Genomic DNA, 20,969 nt, shown 5'->3' on the forward strand with positions numbered 1-20,969 from the left:
TTGTTTTCTTTTTTGGGGGGGTTGGGTTTAGCTGGGTCTTCCATGCTATACAGAGAATTGGGGATTGTTAGGGGGGTGGGAGGTAGAATGATTGTTTTGTGTGTATGAGGTGTTATGCTTGGATGTGTGTGTGGGCTCCTCTCTGGCAGGGGTTTTTTTCTGCATAGAGTATGGCTATACTGCTGTTCTCCAAATGGTTGATAGGTGTGTTCTCCTGGGTGGGATTTGGCTGGGACGTCCCACCCACCTTATTGACTCAATTGATCCTGTCTTGTTTCTTTCCTATGATGCTGTTTATATGTTATGATGCAACTGAATGTAAAATCACTTAATGTTGATGGGATTCACTCTCCCATTAAGCGTACCAAACTTTTAGCGTACCTCAAAAGGGAGCGCGCGGATATTGCCTTCCTGCAAGAAACCCATTTGACACCTGTTGAACACTCCAAACTCCGCAGGGACTGGGTAGGGCAGGTAGCTTATGCTTCCTTCACAGCCCGCAAATGTGGGGTGGCTATACTTATCCATAAAAACATCCCCTTTCATATTCATAGACAAATTGTGGATCCTAATGGGCGTTTCTTAGTGCTCATTGGGGCACTCTGGAGCCAACCCTTAGTCTTGTGCAATGTATACGCTCCCAATCTATACTCCCATGCTTTTTTCTCCACACTGGTGGGTCACCTGGCTCCACAATCCCCCCTACCGCTCATACTGGGGGGTGATTTCAATCTGGTAGCTCATCCCCAATGGGATAACAAACCCGCCAAGCCTGTCCCGAAGGGTCATTTCACTAGAGGGGTCAATTTTCTTATGAAAGAATTGGACCTCTTAGACACGTGGCGTACTCTCCACCCCAATGACCTTGATTTTTCTTTCTACTCTCACCCCCATTCCACTTACTCGCGAATTGACTACACCTTTATCTCTCCCTCTCTTTTCCCTCATCTGTCTGCCGCCTCTATCGCTGCCCCCCTAATCTCTGATCATGCGCTTTTGTGATTAATTTTGCACTTTGGCTCTCAGTCGGGGGATAGAACCTGGAGAATGTCTCCCCATCTTTACTCGGATCCTTCTTTTCCTGCTTATTTTCATCAGAAATGGGCCGATTTTATACAAACCAACTCAGAGGAAGACGTGGGTCCAATCATTTACTGGGAAGCCACTAAAGCGGTTATGCGGGGCCATATACTGGCTTATTCTGCCTCACTGAAAAAACGTAGAGATGGGGAACTTCTTTCTCTTTCGCGGGAACTTGCTTCTTTGTGGTCCCTTCACATCTCCCGACTTGATGAGGCCACTAAGGCAGCCTTGGGACAGCTCAAATCGAAAATCAATGCTTTATTAGATCAAAGAGCTAGCCGTAACATCTATTGTTATAAGTATAGATTGCATCGATGGGGTGATAGAACGGGACGACTTCTGGCTAATTTGGTCCGTCCCCATAGGGCGAGACACCTTATTACCTCCATTAGGGACTCTACAGGCGCCCTGCACTCTACTCACCGAGCCATTTCTCAACAGTTTGTGGACTTCTACAAGAACCTGTACGCTGCTCAACCCTTCGATGCTGACGCCAGAGGGGAATTTTTTTGCGACCTTCCGCTCCCTCACTTATTTAAACGCCAGCGTGAAGTACTTAACGGACCCATTACCGGTGAGGAGATACAGACAGCTATTAAACGCCTGACTCTGGCTAAGGCACCAGGTCCTGATGGCCTCGGCCCAGAGTTCTACAAACTTTTAGACCCTATAGCCTTACTCCCTCTGCAAGCTTATTTTACCGGCCTGCGTACTGATACTCCCTCGGGGGACGTGCACAATAGAGCCCGTGTCATTATCCTTCCTAAACCGGGTCGTCCACTTGATGCGCTTGGTTCTTATCGGCCCATATCTCTCCTGAATCAGGATATTAAACTCTTAGCTAGCATCCTCGCATCACGTCTTAACGTCTACCTTCCCAAGGTGGGCTTTGTGCCGGGGCGCCATGCCTCCATGAACCTATTAAAGGTTCTTGCGGTACTGCAATCACCGCATGCCGTCTCCGATAGAGCACTTATTACTAGCTTGGATGTCGAGAAAGCTTTCGACATGGTCTCCTGGCCCCATCTTTTCGACACTTTGGAGCGTTTTGGCATACGGGGAGACTTCGTCCACTGGATAATGGCTTTATATCATAATCCTCAATCACAATTGTTGGTGAATGGAGGGGTGTCTGAGCCTTTCCCGCTGGGGAGGGGTACGCGGCAGGGATGCCCTCTTTCTCCGCTTCTTTTTCTTCTTTCCCTAGAGCCTTTGGCTATACGTATTCGTTTAGATCCGGCCTTGGAAGGTCTTCGTGTTGGCGTGCAGGAATTTCGTATCAGCATGTTTGCTGATGATATGCTACTCTATGTTCGCCATGCTGATCGAACGGTACCCATCTTGATGGAGCTTATTCGGTCTTACGGCAAATTTTCGGGTCTAAAAATTAACTTTGATAAGACAGAGGCTCTCTTGCTTGGTTCACCTGCCACAGAACCTTGGTGCACGGGGCTTGGTGTGGGAATAGCACCCGGGAAGTTGAAATATCTCGGTATTCTACTTTATCGGGATCCGAGTAAGATGTATGCTGCTAATATTACCGCTACTATCGGGAAAATTAAGTCCTTGTGTCTTAAATGGCGCTCGCTTCCCCTTTCTTTAATGGGCAGGGTGGCTCTGGTTAAAATGGTATTATTTCCAAAACTGCTGTATCCTTTGCAGACTATTCCGGTCTGGATATCGCTTGCGGATGAGCGCTCGTATCAGGCCATTATTCGTTCTTTTATCTGGGGAGGCCGGGGGGCCCGTATAAGTGCTCTTAAATTGTCACAGAGCAAGGACCAGGGGGGTCTCGCCCTGCCAGATCTCCGTCTCTTCAACGCGGCCGCACTCTTGCGTTGGATACAAGAACATTTGGTGTCCTCCGTCAATACTCTCCCCCAGAGTTGATTGATGACTGTTGCTTTCCCTGGTCCTTCGCCTCAGTTATTCACAAGCTTGGGGGGGGAGGGGGGGCTTTGCCCTGAGTTCCTTCCATTTCTAGGGCCCCTTCGCAGAGCATGGCATTGGTGGCGACGGTTGCAGGGGCGGCTACCCTCTGTCTCTCCTTTTCTTTCCCTTCTCAATAACCCTGACTTTGTCCCTGGCATGGGCGGGTTAGCGGGCCTGCAAGGGTGTTCCGGGCGAGACGTTACATTGGGTGGGGCCCTATCTTTGGACGGGGGTCAGTTCCCCTCTTTAGCGCAAGTGAGGGCGTCCTGGCACCTCTCTCCTGCTCACACTTTCACCTATCTCCAAATACATCACTATTGTCATACCTTGGTACGCACGTATGGGGACCGGTGGGAGTACGGTAAATTGGATTTGGTTTTCCTTTCCACTCCTACTCAGGGTAACAAAATTTCAACTTGGTATGGGGAGGGGAGAACCTGTTTGGGGGAGGGGTGTTTGGCTTCCCTGGTACGGGATTGGTCTTCCGAGTTGGGGCTCGAAGTTACTATCCCTGATATTCACATACTCTTTCAGACACTTTTCCTTTATGTGAAGGCAGCTACTCTGCAGGAGACCCAGTTCAAATTGTTGCACTGGTTTTATATTACCCGTGCCAGGGGGCACGTCATCGGTCTGTGGCCTGATGATGTCTGTATTAAATGTAAAACTCAGAGGGGCACTTTTCTGCATTCCTTTTTTGAGTGTCCACAATTGACTTTCTGGGTCTCTGTGCGACGATGTTTGGACGATTTGCTGCAGAGAGCCATGCCTTGGAACACGACTGCACTATTGTTGGGGGACGTCCAGGAGTTTCAACAACAGGGCCTACTTCTGTCCTCTCAGAAATTTATTCTGCATACCATTCTTGTGGGTAAAAAACTTATTCTGAAACAGTGGATCTCAGAGGACGCTCCCTCCTACCACATGTGGCATGCCTTGATGACACAGCAAGCCCGTTATGAGTTGGATGCATATTTGTCACGGCCACAGGAACAATGGACAGCCTACTGCATGTTATGGCAGCAATTGTTGGCCCATGTTGCTTGATTGTATACATTTTTTCTTTTTATATTTTTTGTGTAGTTTTCAACCTTTGGAGTTGGTACTGTCCCTCTGCAGAGTGGGAGCATGTATGTGTGAGTATGAGTGTGGTTGTTGGTGTGAGGAGGTGTGATTCTTTGACTAAGCACCTCGGGTATGTGAGGTGCGTTGAATCGTTTGGGGATTCTGTCTGAGATTCAAAAATCGGACGGAGGCTGCTAGACAGGGGCATTTCTGACCTTTACTCTGTTTACTCTGAATGGTCACTTATACTCTGGGGGATTTCTTGCATGGGTTTCCCTGATGTCTTGCTGGTATCAATTCTTCGTTTCGGACGGATCATCTGCTTGTTTTTGCCTATGCTATACTGTATTGGGATGATGTTCGCTGTTCTGTATGCCTTCTGTCTTTTTTTTTTTTTTTATTGTGCTTTTGAATACTTTACAATATCCAATATTTCCAAAAGAAAAAAGGAAACAATTCATACAAAGCCATACATAATCAAATCATACATACATAATTCCTTTCAAGCCCACATCAATGGGTAGAACATGTTACTATTTCTAATCAAATAAATTTAAAGAAAACTAAAGGACAATAATTCTCGGTTTGTACTAACCTACATGGAATCATTCCTTACTGTGGGATATTAAATTAATTACTCCTTTTATTCTCAGCTAGATAAAACAAAATCATTTCTATTCTCTCGCAACTAGAAATTGTTGTAATTGAATAGGATCCCAAAAAGCATATTCAATATCTTGTAACTTAATTAAACATTTACAAGGAAATTTCAGGTAAAAAGATGCTTCCAGAGCCAGAACTCTATCCTTCAATTTCAGAAATTCTTTCCTTCTCAATTGAGTGGTTCTGGAGACATCCGGAAAAATCCTAACAAGATCCCCACAAAATTTCATTAACCTGTTCTTAAAATAAAGTTTCATAATTAATGTCTTATCCATCTCACTCATGCATGTTATCACCAGAGTGGACCGACTCTGGATCACATCCTGTGTATCTTCCAAAAATTCAGTCAAATTTACCTCTGGTGTGACCAGATGGTCTACCTCCTGGGCAGATTCTATTTTTTTTGGAGGAATATAATAGTAGTTATTTATTGGAAATTTCTCCGCATTAGCCATTCCCAGTACTTTAAAAAAACTTCCTTAACAAGATTTCAGGTGACAATAGATGAGTTACTGGAAAATTGACTAAGCGGAGATTTTTTGCTCTATTCATATTCTCCATAGATTCAATTTTAGAATGTATCAGTGTAGAATCTTTAACTGCAGATACTGAGACAGCTTGCAAATTATTACATTGAGTTTCTACAGTATTTAATCGTTTGTCCAAACAACCTAAGTTAGAGTCCACATTTTCTAATTTTGAAGAAACAGACTGAGAAAAATCCCCCATTTGTTTCATCATTGTCCTGAGACACCCTTCAACTCTCGATATTCCTAACCATAAGTCCCTTAAGGTAATATCCTGTTTCCTCTGTACGTGGACTCTCCTCCACTCCTCCTGAGAGAATCAATGGTTTAGGTATTTCAGTATAAACTAATTTACCTATATGAGTAGAGGAGACCCCTTGTACATCGGATATAGTAAGGTTAATATTCCTACTATCACTTGATACTGGATGAAGGAGAGGGGTCCGTTCGAAGGGACTTATTGATGCTCCTGTCAAGGATGAATCTATATTTGATGATGCAACAGGTGGATTTTGAGATAATAATGTTAAATGTCTGTCCATGGGACCAGATACCACTGGTGTTGAACTCTTTGGTTTAATTTTTCTTTTCCCCATATCCAAACAAACATACAAATGTTGAAGTAAATTATATTACCAAAATGATCCTGCTCTCAGGCTCCTCGTGGCTCCAAGGGGCACCCGCCCTGCGGCAACTTATCAGGAAGTTGGAGACGGACCCGATGACGTCAGGGGGTCCGTCTCTGGAAATGCCTGTCGGCAATGCACACGCTGGTGGAGAACCGCTGCTGCAGGAGACAAGATCCACCAAACAGCCTCCTCCAGAATATCCTCCGGGTGGTAACAGCTCCCAAAAATGACCCGCAGCAGCGGCAACTTATCAGGAAGTTGAAGACGGACCCGATGACGTCAGGGGGTCCGTCTCTGGAAATACCTGTCGGCAATGCACACGCTGGTGGAGAACCGCTGCTGCAGGAGACAAGATCCACCAAACAGCCTCCTCCAGAATATCCTCCGGGTGGTAACAGCTCCCAAAAATGACCCGCGGCAGCGGCAACTTATCAGGAAGTTGGAGACTGACCCGATGATGTCAGGGGGTCCATCTCTGGAAATGCCGCCTTCTGTCTTAATAAACATGATTTAAAAAAAAAAAGAAAACTTCATTTAAGGAATGGAAAAGGTCAAAAACGGATGAAAACTGGAACAAGCACTGGAACTCAGGTGCCATAAGGCGGTAAAAGGGGCCAAAAGAGACTACGAGGAAAAAATAGCCAAGGAAGCGAAGAACTTCAAGCCGTTCTTTCGATATATTAAGGGGAAACGACCCGCAAAGGAAGTGGTGGGACCATTGGATGACCATGGAATAAAGGGAGCACTAAAGAAGGACAAAGCAATCGCTGACAAACTGAACACATTTTTTGCATCTGTACTTACCGAAGAGGATATACACATCATACCGGAATCCATCAGGCTATATGCTGGAAACGAAGACGGAAAGCTGACAGGATTGACAGTCAGTCTAGAGGAGGTATGTAGGCAGATTGATAGGCTTAAGAGCGATAAATCCCCAGGACCGGATGGCATCCATCCGAAGGTCATCAAGGAACTGAAAGGGACCATAGCTGAACTGCTTCAACTAATAGCTAATCTGTCCATCAAATCTGGAAAAATTCCGGAAGACTGGAAGGTAGCGAATGTTACACCTATCTTCAAGAAAGGTTCGAGGGGAGATCCGGGGAACTACAGACTGGTGAGTCTGACCTCTGTACCGGGAAAGATGGTAGAGTCACTGATAAAGGACAGCATCATTGATCACCTTTACGGAAACGGGCTGATGAGGACCAGTCACCACGGTTTTAGCAAAGGCAGATCGTGTTTGACAAACTTGCTGCACTTCTTTGAGGGAGTAAAGAGACAGATAGACAAGGGCGATCCAGTCGACATTGTATATCTGGATTTTCAGAAGGCGTTTGACAAGGTTCCGCATGAACGACTACTTCGGAAAATTGCAAGCCATGGAATTGAGGGTGAAATACTCACGTGGATTAAAAACTGGCTGGAGCATAGAAAACAGAGAGTGGGGGTAAATGGATAATACCCAGACTGGAAGAGCGTCACCAGTGGGGTGCCGCAGGGCTCGGTGCTTGGACCCGTGCTCTTTAACATCTTTATAAATGATCTGGACATAGGTACGACAGGCGAGGTGATTAAATTTGCGGATGATATGAAGTTATTCAGTGTAGTAAAGACGCAGGGGGATTGCGAAGATCTGCAATGTGACATAATCAAGCTCGAGGAATGGGCATCGACATGGCAGATGAGGTTCAACGTGGATAAGTGTAAAGTGATGCATGTCGGTAACAAAAATCTCATGCACAAATACAGGATGTCCGGGGCGGTACTTGGAGAGACCTCCCAGGAAAGAGACTTGGGAGTTCTGATCGACAAGTCAATGAAGCCGTTCACATAATGTGCGGCGGCAGCAAAAAGGGCAAACAGAATGCTAGGAATGATAAAGAAGGGGATCATGAACAGATCAGAGAAGGTTATCATGCCACTGTACCGGGCCATGGTACGCCCTCACCTGGAGTACTGCGTCCAGCACTGGTCGCCCGTTCCTGAAGAAGGACACGGTACTACTCAAAAGGGTCCAGAAAAGAGTGACTAAGAAGGTTAAGGGGCTGGAGGAGCTGCCGTACAGCGAAAGATTAGAGAAACTGGGCCTCTTCTCTCTCGAACAGAGGAGATTGAGAGGGGACATGATCGAAACATTCAAAGTACTGAAGGGGATAGACTTAATAGATAAGGACAGGTTGTTCACCCTCTCCAAGGTAGGGAGAACAAGAGGGCACTCTCTAAAGTTGAAAGGGGATAGATTCCGTACAAACGTAAGGAAGTTCTTCTTCACCCAGAGAGTGGTAGAAAGCTGGAACGCCTTTCCAGAGGCTGTTATAGGGGAAAACACCCTCCAAGGATTCAAGACAAAGTTAGACAAGTTTCTGTTGAACAAGATCGTGCGCTGGTAGGGCTAGTCTCAGTTAGGGTGCTGGTCTTAGACCAGAGGGCTGCCGCGTGAGCGGACTGCTGGGCATGATGGACCACTGGTCTGACTCAGCAGTGGCAATTCTTATGTTCTCTAGTCCAGGGATCTGAAAGTCCCTCCTTGAGGGCCGCAATCCAATTGGGTTTTCAGGATTTCCCCAATGAATATGCATTGAAAGCAGTCCATGCACATAGATCTCATGCATATTCATTGGTGAAATCCTGAAAACTCAACTGGATTGCGGCCCTCAAGGAGGGACTTTGAGACCCCTGCTCTAGTCCTAGTATTTTTGGAAAGAGTAAACAGGCGATTCACATCTACTCTTTCCACTCCACTCAGTATTTTATAGACCTCTATCATATCTCCCCTCAGTCCTCTCTACTCCAAGCTGAAGAGCCCTGATCTCTTTAGCTTTTACTCATAGGGAAGATGTCCCATCTTCTTTTATTATTTTCATTGACCTTCTCTGTACCTTTTCTAATTCTTCTATATCTTTTTTTTAGATGCAGTGATCAGAATTGCAAAAAGTATTCGAGGTGCAGTCACATTATAACATTATTGTTTTTGGTTTTCATTCCTTTCCTAATAATTCTTAATATTCTATTTGCTTTGTTTGCTACCCCTGCACACTGAGGATTTCAACATATCAACTACCCACAGTAGTTTGGGATCCTCTTTCCCACATGCAGCACTGTGCATTTTCTCAAATAAAACATCATTTGCCATTTAGTATAGCTTCAACCATTTTGTTTAGCACCAACATCAGGCTCATTAGTCTTTAGTTTCTGGGATCACATTAAAGCCCCTTTTAAAAATTGATACCATTTGCCATCCTCAAGCCTTGGGACCCTGTTTTGAATGACAGATTACAGGTTACTAGTAGTAATAGGTTAGTAATTTCATGTTTTAGATCTCTCAGAGGTGAATACCATCTGGTCCTGGTGACTTGTTGCTTTATAGTTGATCATGTTTCATCTAGTACATCTTCTAAACTTAGGCTACTATAAAAAGCTTTGTTTACCTTAATTTTAAATAACACAGAATTTATCTGCTTAACCCTTAATTTCCATTTTCCTCAAGTTTTAAGAAAGTTTCTTAGTAAGTAAATATTCACATCTGTAAATTACTAACTGGAGGTGGCAGGTTCTGTCTTGGAACTCCTTCAGGATTGGATTAGTTCTTTTTTTTGTCAGATAAGATCAAAATTGCATTGTGAGAAAGAGACATGTCCAAGCCAATGGTATTATAATATGGTATGCCTGTAGATGCCAATTTTGTGGTGTAGTGGGTGCTTGTAAACACCCAGTATTAAGCAAATTTCTTCAGTTTATCCAGGAAAAGGTTATCTGTATTGATAGGTTTCAAAATAAGGGATGATAAACTCATCTCTCCTTTTGTTATAGTCTCCTAACACCACTTATAAAACAATTTAACATTAGTTGCAGCTGTCATTTTGAAGCTGGAGCTGGCACAGGCAGGAGAGACTGGTAATCACTCCTACCCGATACCACCAGGTCATTGTTAATAGGCCCACACTGCTGAGAATTAGATTAATTGGCAACATACAAACAGTACTTAGCTACTTTGCCCCAAAATTTGATAATTATTTACCCAAGGAATTTTGCAACGATGTCTACTTTTTAGGGGGGAAAAAAGGTTGGCTTTATGAAGAGACCCATCCAAGACACAATGCTTGGCAGTCTAGTCAAGATTAACCAGGAGTTATAATGTTTAAGTTAGTCTTATTTAGTGAGGAAGGATATTCGATAAAACTTGGTGGAAGATGATATGAAGGAGAGAGTGGTGGGTTGAGTCAATGGAGATAAGGGATGTGACGGATACTCCTTTTTGATTGTGTAGTTTTACTCATTCAGTCTCTCTTGGGTATTCTGAGTATTTAGCTCTTGGTCTTGTCTTTGGAAATATCTACAATATGACAGATATCATCAGCCATAGGTTTATGTGTGTGTGTGGGGGTGTTATTTAAAACAAAGTAAATCAATAGAACAGGGACCTTCAAATCTAGTTCTCGAGGTACACAACCCAGCCTGGTTTTTCAGGGTTTTCACAATGAATATGTATGGGATCTATGGGCATTCACTGCTTTCATTGTATGCAAATAAATTTCATATATATTTATTGGGAAAATCCTGAAAAACAGGCTGGATTGTGGACTTCGACTGGATTTGAGGGACCCTACACTACAGCAATACATATTATAAACCCCATGACTACAACGGCACTGGCAATAGAAAGTCCACACTCCTGTCAAAAATATTCACCTTTTGTTGCCTTATAGCCTAGAAATAAAAATGTGTGTCCATGTATCTAATTTACATATTCTGTCACATAGCAGCAAGGTGATAAATATATCCCAGAAATTAATAGAAAATGAAGTAGATTAAAACATAGAATAGCCTGATTGGCTGTGTGTCAAACACCACCCTGTACATTGGCCCTCTCCCCATGTTTGGGCTGGGCCCATGATTAGGATATGTTTATTCCACTCTATAAACAATTTCCTTAACCATAAAGATTTGTTAAACCAAAAAAATTGATTTCTGTTTGTTCTTCAGGCTGCACAGTCAGTGCTAATCGCTTTATTCCAACTCAACACTCCAGAATTTACAATGTTGCTGGGAGCTTTACCAAAAACCTTTCAAGATGGAGCCACCAAGCTTCTTCACAATCATCTCAGAAATACAGGCAACAGTGGTCAGGTATTGTTACTATTAATATTATATGGCTTCCTTTAAATGTAGAACCACAATACATTTCCTTTAATATTTAAGGAGGTAATCTTAGAGTGCTAAAACTGACTTAAAAGTGTATTCCTTGACAGCTGCTGATCTATCTTTGAAAATCTAGCTTAATTAGCCTGTCTCTTGGTGCTGCTTGTTATTCTCTTCCCCTGATTGCCATTGTTTGCTTGTTTCTCTTGTTGACTCATAACGTTTGTCTTTCTTTTACCCAGTGTACCAGTCCGTAAGTCTGCTAGTTGCATTCATTGTTTAAACATTTTTTTAAAACATATCTATTGTTTAAACTATTTCTGCTTTTTTATTTTCTGTTCCTTCCTTTTTTTTCTTTTTCTTTTTGTTTTTAAAACCATGTTAAATTATATGTTACTCTTACATATTGTAACTCGCTTAGAAAATTTTAATTAAGCGATTAATCAAATAAAAATAAACTTGAAACTTGATTTTCAAAAAAAAAAGAATGATTGGATTTTTAACTTTAGACAGCATGCTGATCCTTTTACAATTGCCCTCTTTCTGAAGAGGCAGATATTTAATATTAGGCCCAATGTTGTGGTCATATGTGGGACACTGTTGAAAGCTAAAAATCCAATTACCGTATTTTCGCGGATATAACGCGCACCATTGTAAAACGCGCACAGGGGTATAGCGCGCAGAAATCACGATGATATGTACAAAAACTTTTCTATACCGCGCTCAGGCATATAACGCGCATGCTGCCCGACTCTCCTCTGGCCACCCCGACTCTCCTTTCGCTCTCCCCGACTCTCCTCTGGCCACCCCGACTCTCCTTTCGCCCTCCCCGACTCTCATCTGGTTGCCCCGACTCACCCTGACTTTCGGTGCACTGCCCCGCCTCTCCGTGCCTGTCCCCCTTGAAGTCCTGTCCCCCCTTGAAGGTCTGCCTGTCCCCCCTTGAAGGTCTGCCTGTCCCCCCTTGAAGTCCTGTCCCCCTTGAAGGTCTGCCTGTCCCCCTTGAAGATCTGCCTGTCCCCCCTTGAAGTCCTGTCCCCATCCTGAAAGCCTGATGCCCCCCCTCGACGTCCGATTCTTCTCCCCCCTCGGCAGGACCACTCGCACCCCCACCCCGAAGGACCGCCGACTCCCCGACAATATTGGGCCAGGAGGGAGCCCAAATCCTCCTGGCCACGGCGACCCCCTAACCCCACCCCGCACTACATTACGGGCAGGAGGGATCCCAGGCCCTCCTGCCCTCGACGCAAACCCCCCTCCCCCCCAGCCGACCCGCGACCCCCCTGGCCGACCCCCACGACCCCCCCACCCCCCTTCCCCGTACCTTTGGAAGTTGGCCGGACAGACGGGAGCCAAACCCGCCTGTCCGGCAGGCAGCCAACGAAGGAATGAGGCCGGATTGGCCCATCCGTCCTAAAGCTCCGCCTACTGGTGGGGCCTAAGGCGCGTGGGCCAATCAGAATAGGCCCTGGAGCCTTAGGTCCCACCTGGGGGCGCGGCCTGAGACACATGGTCGGGTTTGGCCCATGTGCCTCAGGCCGCGCCCCCAGGTGGGACCTAAGGCTCCAGGGCCTATTCTGATTGGCCCACGCGCCTTAGGCCCCACCAGTAGGCGGAGCTTTAGGACGGATGGGCCAATCCGGCCTCATTCCTTCGTTGGCTGCCTGCCGGACAGGCGGGTTTGGCTCCCGTCTGTCCGGCCAACTTCCAAAGGTACGGGGAAGGGGGGTGGGGGGGTCGTGGGGGTCGGCCAGGGGGGTCGCGGGTCGGCTGGGGGGGAGGGGGGTTTGCGTCGAGGGCAGGAGGGCCTGGGATCCCTCCTGCCCGTAATATAGTGCGGGGTGGGGTTAGGGGGTCGCCGTGGCCAGGAGGGTTTGGGCTCCCTTCTGGCCCAACTACACAAAGTACGGGGAAGGCGGGTGGGGGTGTCGTGGGGGTTGGCCAGGGGGGTCGCGGGTCGGCTGGGGGATGGGCGGAGGTTCTTGGGGGGGGGCGGTCGTTGGGGGGAGGGGGTTTGCGTCGAGGGCAGGAGGGCCTGGGATCCCTCCTGCCCGTAATGTAGTGCGGGGTGGGGTTAGGGGGTCGCCGTGGCCAGGAGGGTTTGGGCTCCCTCCTGGCCCGATATTGTTGGGGAGTCGGCGGTCCTTCAGGGTGAGGGTGCGAGTGGTCCTGCCGGGGGGGGGGATGTATCGGACGTCGGGGAGTCGGCCGGGCAAGAGGGCTTGGGCTCCCTCTTGCTCCGATCGTGGATGCGGGTGCGGGTGGGAGCGCGTGCGAGCGGTCGTTCGGGGTGGGGGTGCGAGCGGTCCTGCTGGGGGGGTGAATCGGGCGTCGGGCGGGGTGGGAACTATGTTTAAAAATTTTTGTATACCGCGCTCAGGCGCATAACGCGCGAGGGGTATGCGCGGTACGTAAAATCACGTATAACGCGCGCGTTATATCTGCGAAAATACGGTAACAGGTATAAAAGCAGACTTCTTATAATTATGACTGGGCTTGCTATGCAAATGATCACCAGGAATTGGAAAAACTGGGATAGGCTAAATTTTTCCTTTTGGTGGGAAACGTTGGGCCTGTTTTACAAATCCGTGCTAACGGCTGCCAAGTGGCAACAGCCCCAAAGCCCTTTAAATCTCTATGGGCTTTGGGGCCATTACCGCGCAGCAGCCGCTAGCACAACTTTGTAAAACAGGCTGTTTGTGTCAGTGTTATAGATATGGAAAAATTAATTCAGAAATATTGGGTCATAATAAAATATTTAAAGCAACATGGGGTCTATTAACAGAATTTGTTAAATCTGATTAATTGTATAAGCCTTTAATTCTTACTTGATTTGCACACACATCCAGGGAGGGGGGGGAATATATTTTGTATTATTTTTTGATTGGATGTAAGTGCTGTTACAGGTTTTAATTGTTTGTAAAAATGTTTGTACTTTGTACTCGAATTGAAAATCAATAAAGAATTTAAAATATATATATATATATTAGGCCCAAGGTCATAATTTTGTGGTAGTTTGATTTTTCGTTTCTTTCTTTCTTTTTATATTTAAATCTTTTTTATTAGGTTTCCAAATATAGAACAAACACAAGATCGACCAGTCCATCAAACATGTTACCTAAACAGCAACTCCGTAACCCAAAAAACCCACCACCCAATCTCCCACTTACCCACCCACCCTCCCATGGGAACAGCCTCAAACAAGGTTCAGGTCAATTCAACAATCTATTGCGTACTACCGGTGTTAAGTAGAACAAAAGGGCATCCAGCAACGTAAATATAAGGAGCTAGATTTAGAGTTCATATCCGCAATGGACAAACGTTCATAGCCCGCCAACTGGATCATTTGTGTGCACCAATGGGAAACAGTTGGAGTGTGTGGAGACAGCCAGCATTGAAGAATAGTCTTAAGTCCCATGAAGATAGCCTTTTGGACAAACGCCGCAGCGCTTGGACGGAGGGGCATCAAAGTAAGTTTTAACGTAAATAAAAATGTGTTCATAGGCTGCCAGGTACAGTTCCAGATGGATTGAACATGTAAGCAAACACGTTTCCAGTAAGCCTGTATTCCCAGACACAGCCAAAGCATATGGCCCAAAGAAGCTCTCGGGGCCGCACACTTCGGGCAACAATCAGTAGAACTCACATGTGCCCGAAAGGCTCGGACCGGGGCAAAATACGCCCGGATCAGAAACTTGTAATAACGTTCCTTTTCTGCTGCAGATACCAACAGTTTCATTCCCAATGAAAAACTCCATTTTATTATATCCATCGAAATGGTAATCCGCAAGTCTTGAGTCCATTTTGAAGCCAATGAAGCATAGTCCAATTCTCCAGCCAAGTCCTGTAGAAATCTGTGATGGGAACGCAATGGTATAGGTTCCTGAGCAGTTAAACAAAAGGCTTCTGACAATTTGTCCTGGATGGTACCTTTCAATGCTGAACCAGACAAGGTACTGATATAATAATGTAACTGTTTATATGTGAACCAGTCAGCTGGCTCTAGAATAGAAGAGTCACATAAGTCACATGAAAAGACTGTAAGGTTCCATTAGATTGTAATACATGAAACAAATAATATAATCCCCTCCCTGTCCACCAGGCCTGGGCACCCTTATCCATACCCGGGAGAAAGTCTCCATTACCAGCCACCGGAAGACATGGGATTATATCATGTCTAATAGCCAATCGCTGGCAGAGAGACTTCCAAAGCCTACGCAGGGGAAGGAGAAACATATCACCATAATTGTCCTCCCGTTTGGGAAGGCAACGAACATGAAATAGGTAACTAAAGTGGTAGGGTGCGAATGCTAAACATTCCACCTCCGTGGCCGTAAAGTAGGATGTGCCACAGAACCAGTCATTCAAATGCCGGATCAAGCAAGCCTCATTAAATCTCCCCAAATGTAGTAAACCCAGACCCCCTTGAGAGGTAGGTAAAGTTAAATTTTTTAGAGTAATCCGGGATCTTTTACTCCCCCATAAGAATCGTGACAATGAACGGTGATGTTGCCGGAGATGTTTGCGTAACAAAAAAATGGGCAAAGTTTGTAAGACATAGAGCCAATGTGGGATCATCATCATGTTGTACAAAGCGATCCTGCCCATTAATGTCAATGGATAGGATCTCCAGGCCTGCAATCGTTGTTCAGTTCGGGAGAGCAATGGCAAAACATTGAGTGAATATAGTGTAGTCAAATCCCTGGGTATGAGGATACCCAGATATCGAATGGAAGATGGAGCCCAAACAAGAGGAAAGGGGCCTGGCCAAGAATCACAAAGTGAGGGCTGTAGAGGAAGTACCAGTGATTTCTGTTTATTCAACGTCAGTCCAGAATATAAGTGGAATTCATCCAGGATTTCTAAAGCACGCATCAGAGAACGATGTGGCTGAGCGAGAGTAAGCAGTATGTCATCTGCAAAAGCTAGCACTTGTAATTGAGAAGAGCCCTCCACAGTGGCGTACCTAGGGTATGTGGCACCCGTGGCCCATCATTTTTTGACACCCCCCCCCCCCTATGCAAAAAAATATTTTTTGTAATGACCATGAAACAGAATAAATGGTCAGAATAGAAATAGGCAGTGAAAATTTTCTTATATTCCAAACATAACATAACATAAATTATGTCTGAATTGTCATGACATCAGAAGTACATATGGAGTAGTTGCAGGTGATGCTTGGGACAGTTCTGATTGTGTTAGTTCGGTTTTATGTGTTTTTTGAATAGAAGGGTTTTTATTTCTTTTTGAAGGTTTTGCAGTCTGTGGTCGATGTCAATTGGTTGTAGAGTTGGGGGTCGAGTGTTGCAGCTCGAATGGCTAGGAGGTTGTCGAACTGTTTTTTTCTTTTGACGTTTTTGGTTGGAGGGTGTGTGAATGGTGCGTGAGTTCTCCTATGTCTGTTTGAAGTGGATTTAATTATTTAGCTGAAGAAATTAGTTACCCCCTCATCCCACACACATTAATTCTCTTCCATTTTTGTTCTCATTATAAAAAACACTGATAAGTTCCCAGAAAAAAAATACATTAAAATAAGAAGTGAAAACAAAGGCCCCTACAGATGAGAACATAACATAAGAATAGCCTAACTGGGTCAGACCAATGGTCCATCATGCCCAGTAGCCCATTCTCATGGTAGCCAATCCAGGACACTAATACCTGGTCAAAACCCAAAGAGTAGCAACATTCCATGCTACCGATCCAGGGCAAGCAGACACTTCCCCCATGTCTTAATAACAGATTATGGACTTTTCCTCCAGGAATTTGTCCAAATCTTTCTTAAAACCAGCTACACTATCTGCTTTTACCATAACTTCTGGCCACTTCATTTTTAAGTTTAGATCTTTCCTTTCAAACAGAGACCTTGCTAGATGTCAAATACAGCACAAGGTAACTTCACATGGACTTAGCTGTGCAGGAAATGTGAATCTCCTCATACACCCACCATATAGTGCAAAAAGGTGCAAAGGTCTGTTTTTTTCTTTCGATCACTACATAGCCTAATGCCACACAAGCAGCGCTGTTACAAACATATTCTGTAGATCAATGCTAAGGATAACAAAGTTTCCTTCCTTGGACCAGAAGGAGATAAACCACTGGAAGAGATCCCAAAACAACACCCAAAGACCCACTCAGTGTGTGAACCAGTTGAGTGGAGTGGACTAACTGGGGGGTGGAAATGGGCCCGGAGTTTGCTCAGCAGAATTTCCCAGACCACCTCTTCCTCTCAACACATTGACACGCTGCCACCATCACCACTAGGAACACCTCACTGGGTAGGCTAGCTATGCTATAAACTTTATAAAACACATTATTATATTTTCTTATAAAGCACATATTTTAACTGAACTCTCTGACATCCTCAGCCTTTCCATTCACAAAAATAGAAGGAAGAAAAGTTCCCATTTCCTGCTGTCTCATGTCCCCGGCCTATACAATATTTTTTTTCTGCAGACCCTTCAAAGGTCTGACCAAATCCTCGTTTCACTTGCATTATAAAGTACTGAGGATGCCATCTCTCCCCAATCCCAGGTCCTAAAGTCTAAGACAGTAGCGCAAAGTAATGCTGCCAGATACAGGAAAAAAATTTTTGATTCGATTCAGCCCTATTGAATTGGTTTTTCAATTCGATTTTCCTGCCCAGTTGGGTGATTTTTTTCAAAACTCCTGGTGGGTTTTATAGCTTTTTCACCCCCTTTGGCTTCTCCTAACCACACTGGCGCTGTGGTGTAAATAAAATAAAGAAACAAAAAGGACTTTTCCTCTCTCTGTTAAATCCTAGCTCACGTTTGCAGTCCAACACCAGCTCTGTCAGGATACACATTTCAAATCTGACATATTATAATCACAAAACAGAAAATAAAATTAATTTTTCTACCTTTTGTTGTCTGGTTGGTCCAAGGCTCTGGTTTTCTTCTGATAACTTGCTTGCCAGGGTCTCCTTCTTTCTGTATGCTAACCATCCATCTGCCAACTCTGTCCTCCCTTTCCATTTCCCTTCCCAGGAAGTCTGGTATCTTTCCTTTTTTTCATCTCCCTCCACAGATCCACCTTTTCTTAACTACCCTTTCATCCGGCATCTCTCCCTCCTTCCCCACCACCCCAGAGTCCACCATCTCTCCCTTTCTTTTCCTAATTACCCTTCTATCCAGAATCTCTATCCCTCCTCCACACCATCCCTTGTGTCCAATTTCTCTCCCTTTCTGTTCCTTCTCTCCCTAAATCCCATGGTCCATCATCTCTCTCCCTCTCCTCTATTTTCAGACCCGTTATTTCTTCCCCCCCCCCCCCCAAAGTTTGGCATATGCACGTCTCTTTAAACACCCCCTTCCCTCCGTGTACTTCTAAATCATGGTCCCCCCCAAAGGCCTGTCCCCCCTTAAAGGTCTGCCTGTCCCCCCTTGAAGGCCTGCACCCCCCTTGAAGGTCTGTCCCATCCCCTTGTAGGCCTGTCCCCCCCTTGAAGGTCTGCACCCCCCGAAGGCCTGTCCCCCACTTGAAGGCCTGTCCCACCCCCTTGTAGCTTCTCCCCCCCCCCCTTGTAGGCCTGTCCCCCCTTGAAGGCCTGCCTGCCTGCCTTTCCCCCCCTTGAAGGCCTGCACCCCCCCGAAGGCCTGCACTCCCTTGAAGGTCTGCACCCCCCTGAAGGCCTGTCCCCCCCTTGAAGGCTTGTCCCACCCCCTTGTAGGCCTGTCCCCCCCTTGTAGGCCTGTCCCCCCTTGAAGGCCTACCTGCCTGCCTTTCCCCCCCCCTTGAAGGCCTGTCTCCCCCTTGAAGGCCTGCACCCCCCCTTGAAGGCCTGCACTCCCTTGAAGATCTGCACCCCCCCGAAGGCCTGTCCCCCCCCCCCCTTGTAGGCTTGTCCCCCCCCCCTTGCAGGCCTGCCCCCCCCTTGAAGGCCTGCCTGCCTTTCCCCCCTTGAAGGCCTGTCCCCCCCCCCTTGAAGGCCTACACCCCCCCCGAAGGCCTGCACCCCCCCTGAAGGCCTGCCTGCCCCCTCTTGAAGGCCTGCCTGCCTGCCTGTCACCCCCTCCCCCTTGAAAGCCTGTCTGCCTGCCTGCCCGCCCGCCCCACCCTGAAGGCCTGTTGCCCCGACCCACCCCGAAGGACCGCTCGCCCCCCTGGCCTCCCCGCACCACCTATGAAGCAGCCGCAGCAGGATCGCGAAGTCAGCGCCAGCGATCCCTGCGCTGCTTCCTGCACCACGGTCCCGCCCCTCCTCTGACGTCAGAGGAGGGGCGGTATCGCGGTGCAGGAAGCAGCGCAGGGATCGCTGACGCTGACTTCGCGATCCTGCTGCGGGCTGCTACACAGGTGGTGCAGGAAGGTCAGTGGGGCGAGCGGTCCTTCGGGGGTGGGTGGGGACTGAACGGCAAGGCCAGGAGCACCCCCTTAGGGCTGGCACCCGGGGCGCACCGCCCCCCCTTGGTACGCCACTGGCCATCCATCAACCCGACTATAACATCATCCCTCAGTATGGTACGTAAAAGAGGGTCTAGGTAAAGAAGAAAGAGTAGTGGGGACAAAGGGCATCCCTGACGAGTTCCCCGACCTACTGGAAATGTGCGTGTCAATATAGCATTTACTAATAGGGAAGCTGTTGGGGAAGAGTATAACACCCGCAAAGATGACCAGAACCAGCCCCCCACTCCCATGTATTCCAATACCTTAAAAAGGTAGGACCAATTCACTTGGTCAAATGCTTTTGCAGCGTCTAAACTGACCAGAATGCCCGGTGTAGAAGCATGTTGAGCTCGTGACATCGCCAACAGTACCCTCTGAACATTCACCACCGAGTGGCGGCCCTGGACAAATCCAGCCTGTGTTCGAGATATTACATGGGGTAAGAAGGGAGTCAATCTGTTAGCCAATAAACGAGCCAATATTTTTATATCAACGTTAAGGAGGGATATAGGACGATAAGATTCAACCTCATCTTTAGGTTTACCCGGTTTAGGAAGTAAGGTTATAGTAGCTGTGTTGGCATGAGACGGAAAGGACCCTTTCTCCAATGCCACTAAGTAGTAGCCCAGGAGTGATTCACACACCTGCAGAGACATCAGTTTATAAAATTCGGTGGAAAACCCGTCGGGCCCCGGAGCAGTATAAGAGCGTAAATGTTTAATTGCTTTCTGGATCTCTGTGCCTTGAATAGGTCCATTTAACACTGATCTCTGCAGGTCTGTGAATTTAGGCATATCCGCGTCCTCCAAATAGTCGAGGACATCAGGGCCCGTAGAAGTAGTAGGACTAGCATAGAATTTAGAGAAATGTTGATAAAATGCCTCAGCAATGTCTGCTGGTTTAGTATGGTAAGAATGAGATCCTGTTTTAACCCGGGAAATATAGCGATCGTCCTGCCAGTTCTTAGTCAGCGTGGCTAACAATTTACCAGTTCTATTCCCAAAACGATAAAACCTGTATTTTCTATAGAAAAGCGAGCGCTTGACCCGATCATGTAACAAAGCATTCAAAGCTACTTGTGCTGAATGCATGTCCTCACGAAGCAAACGAGAAGGAGATTGAATGTATCGAGCTTTCAATTGTGAATATTGTTTCTCCAGTCTAATAATACCGTGAGAGATTCTTTTGCGGCGAGCTGTTACATATGAGATTATCGCCCCTCTAAGTACTGCTTTGGCCGTATCCCAAAAGAGATCCGGAGTGGATATATGTTGTCCATTAGTCTTCAAGAAGTCCTCCCAACAAGAAAGCAAATACACTTGAAAGGAAGGATCATCTTTTAGATAGGAAGGAAATTGCCACCGGAAGCACCCCGAAGGGGGAGAACTCCAGGACACATCCAACCAAATAGGACAATGGTCGGAAATGGCTAACGGACCTATAGTTGCCTCAGTTACTCGAGAGAATAAGGATTCTGATATCAGTATATAGTCCAAACGGGAAAAGGTTCCATGAGCTCAAG

At 46.3% G+C, this 20,969-nt stretch overlaps 1 protein-coding gene across 16 annotated transcripts in view; it reads left to right on the forward strand.

The window, feature by feature from the left end:
* Window positions 1–20,969, forward strand: part of CLASP2 (cytoplasmic linker associated protein 2) — a 650,335-nt gene that overhangs the window by 538,296 nt on the left and 91,070 nt on the right. For all 16 annotated transcript variants that reach the window (XM_033930348.1, XM_033930349.1, XM_033930352.1 and 13 more), the window contains one exon: window positions 10,889–11,032. In XM_033930348.1, coding sequence (XP_033786239.1) covers window positions 10,889–11,032 — 144 coding nt within the window. The remainder of the gene's footprint in view (window positions 1–10,888; window positions 11,033–20,969) is intronic.

Source organism: Geotrypetes seraphini, chromosome 2, assembly GCF_902459505.1.
Source record: "Geotrypetes seraphini chromosome 2, aGeoSer1.1, whole genome shotgun sequence".
NCBI lineage: Eukaryota > Metazoa > Chordata > Amphibia > Gymnophiona > Dermophiidae > Geotrypetes > Geotrypetes seraphini.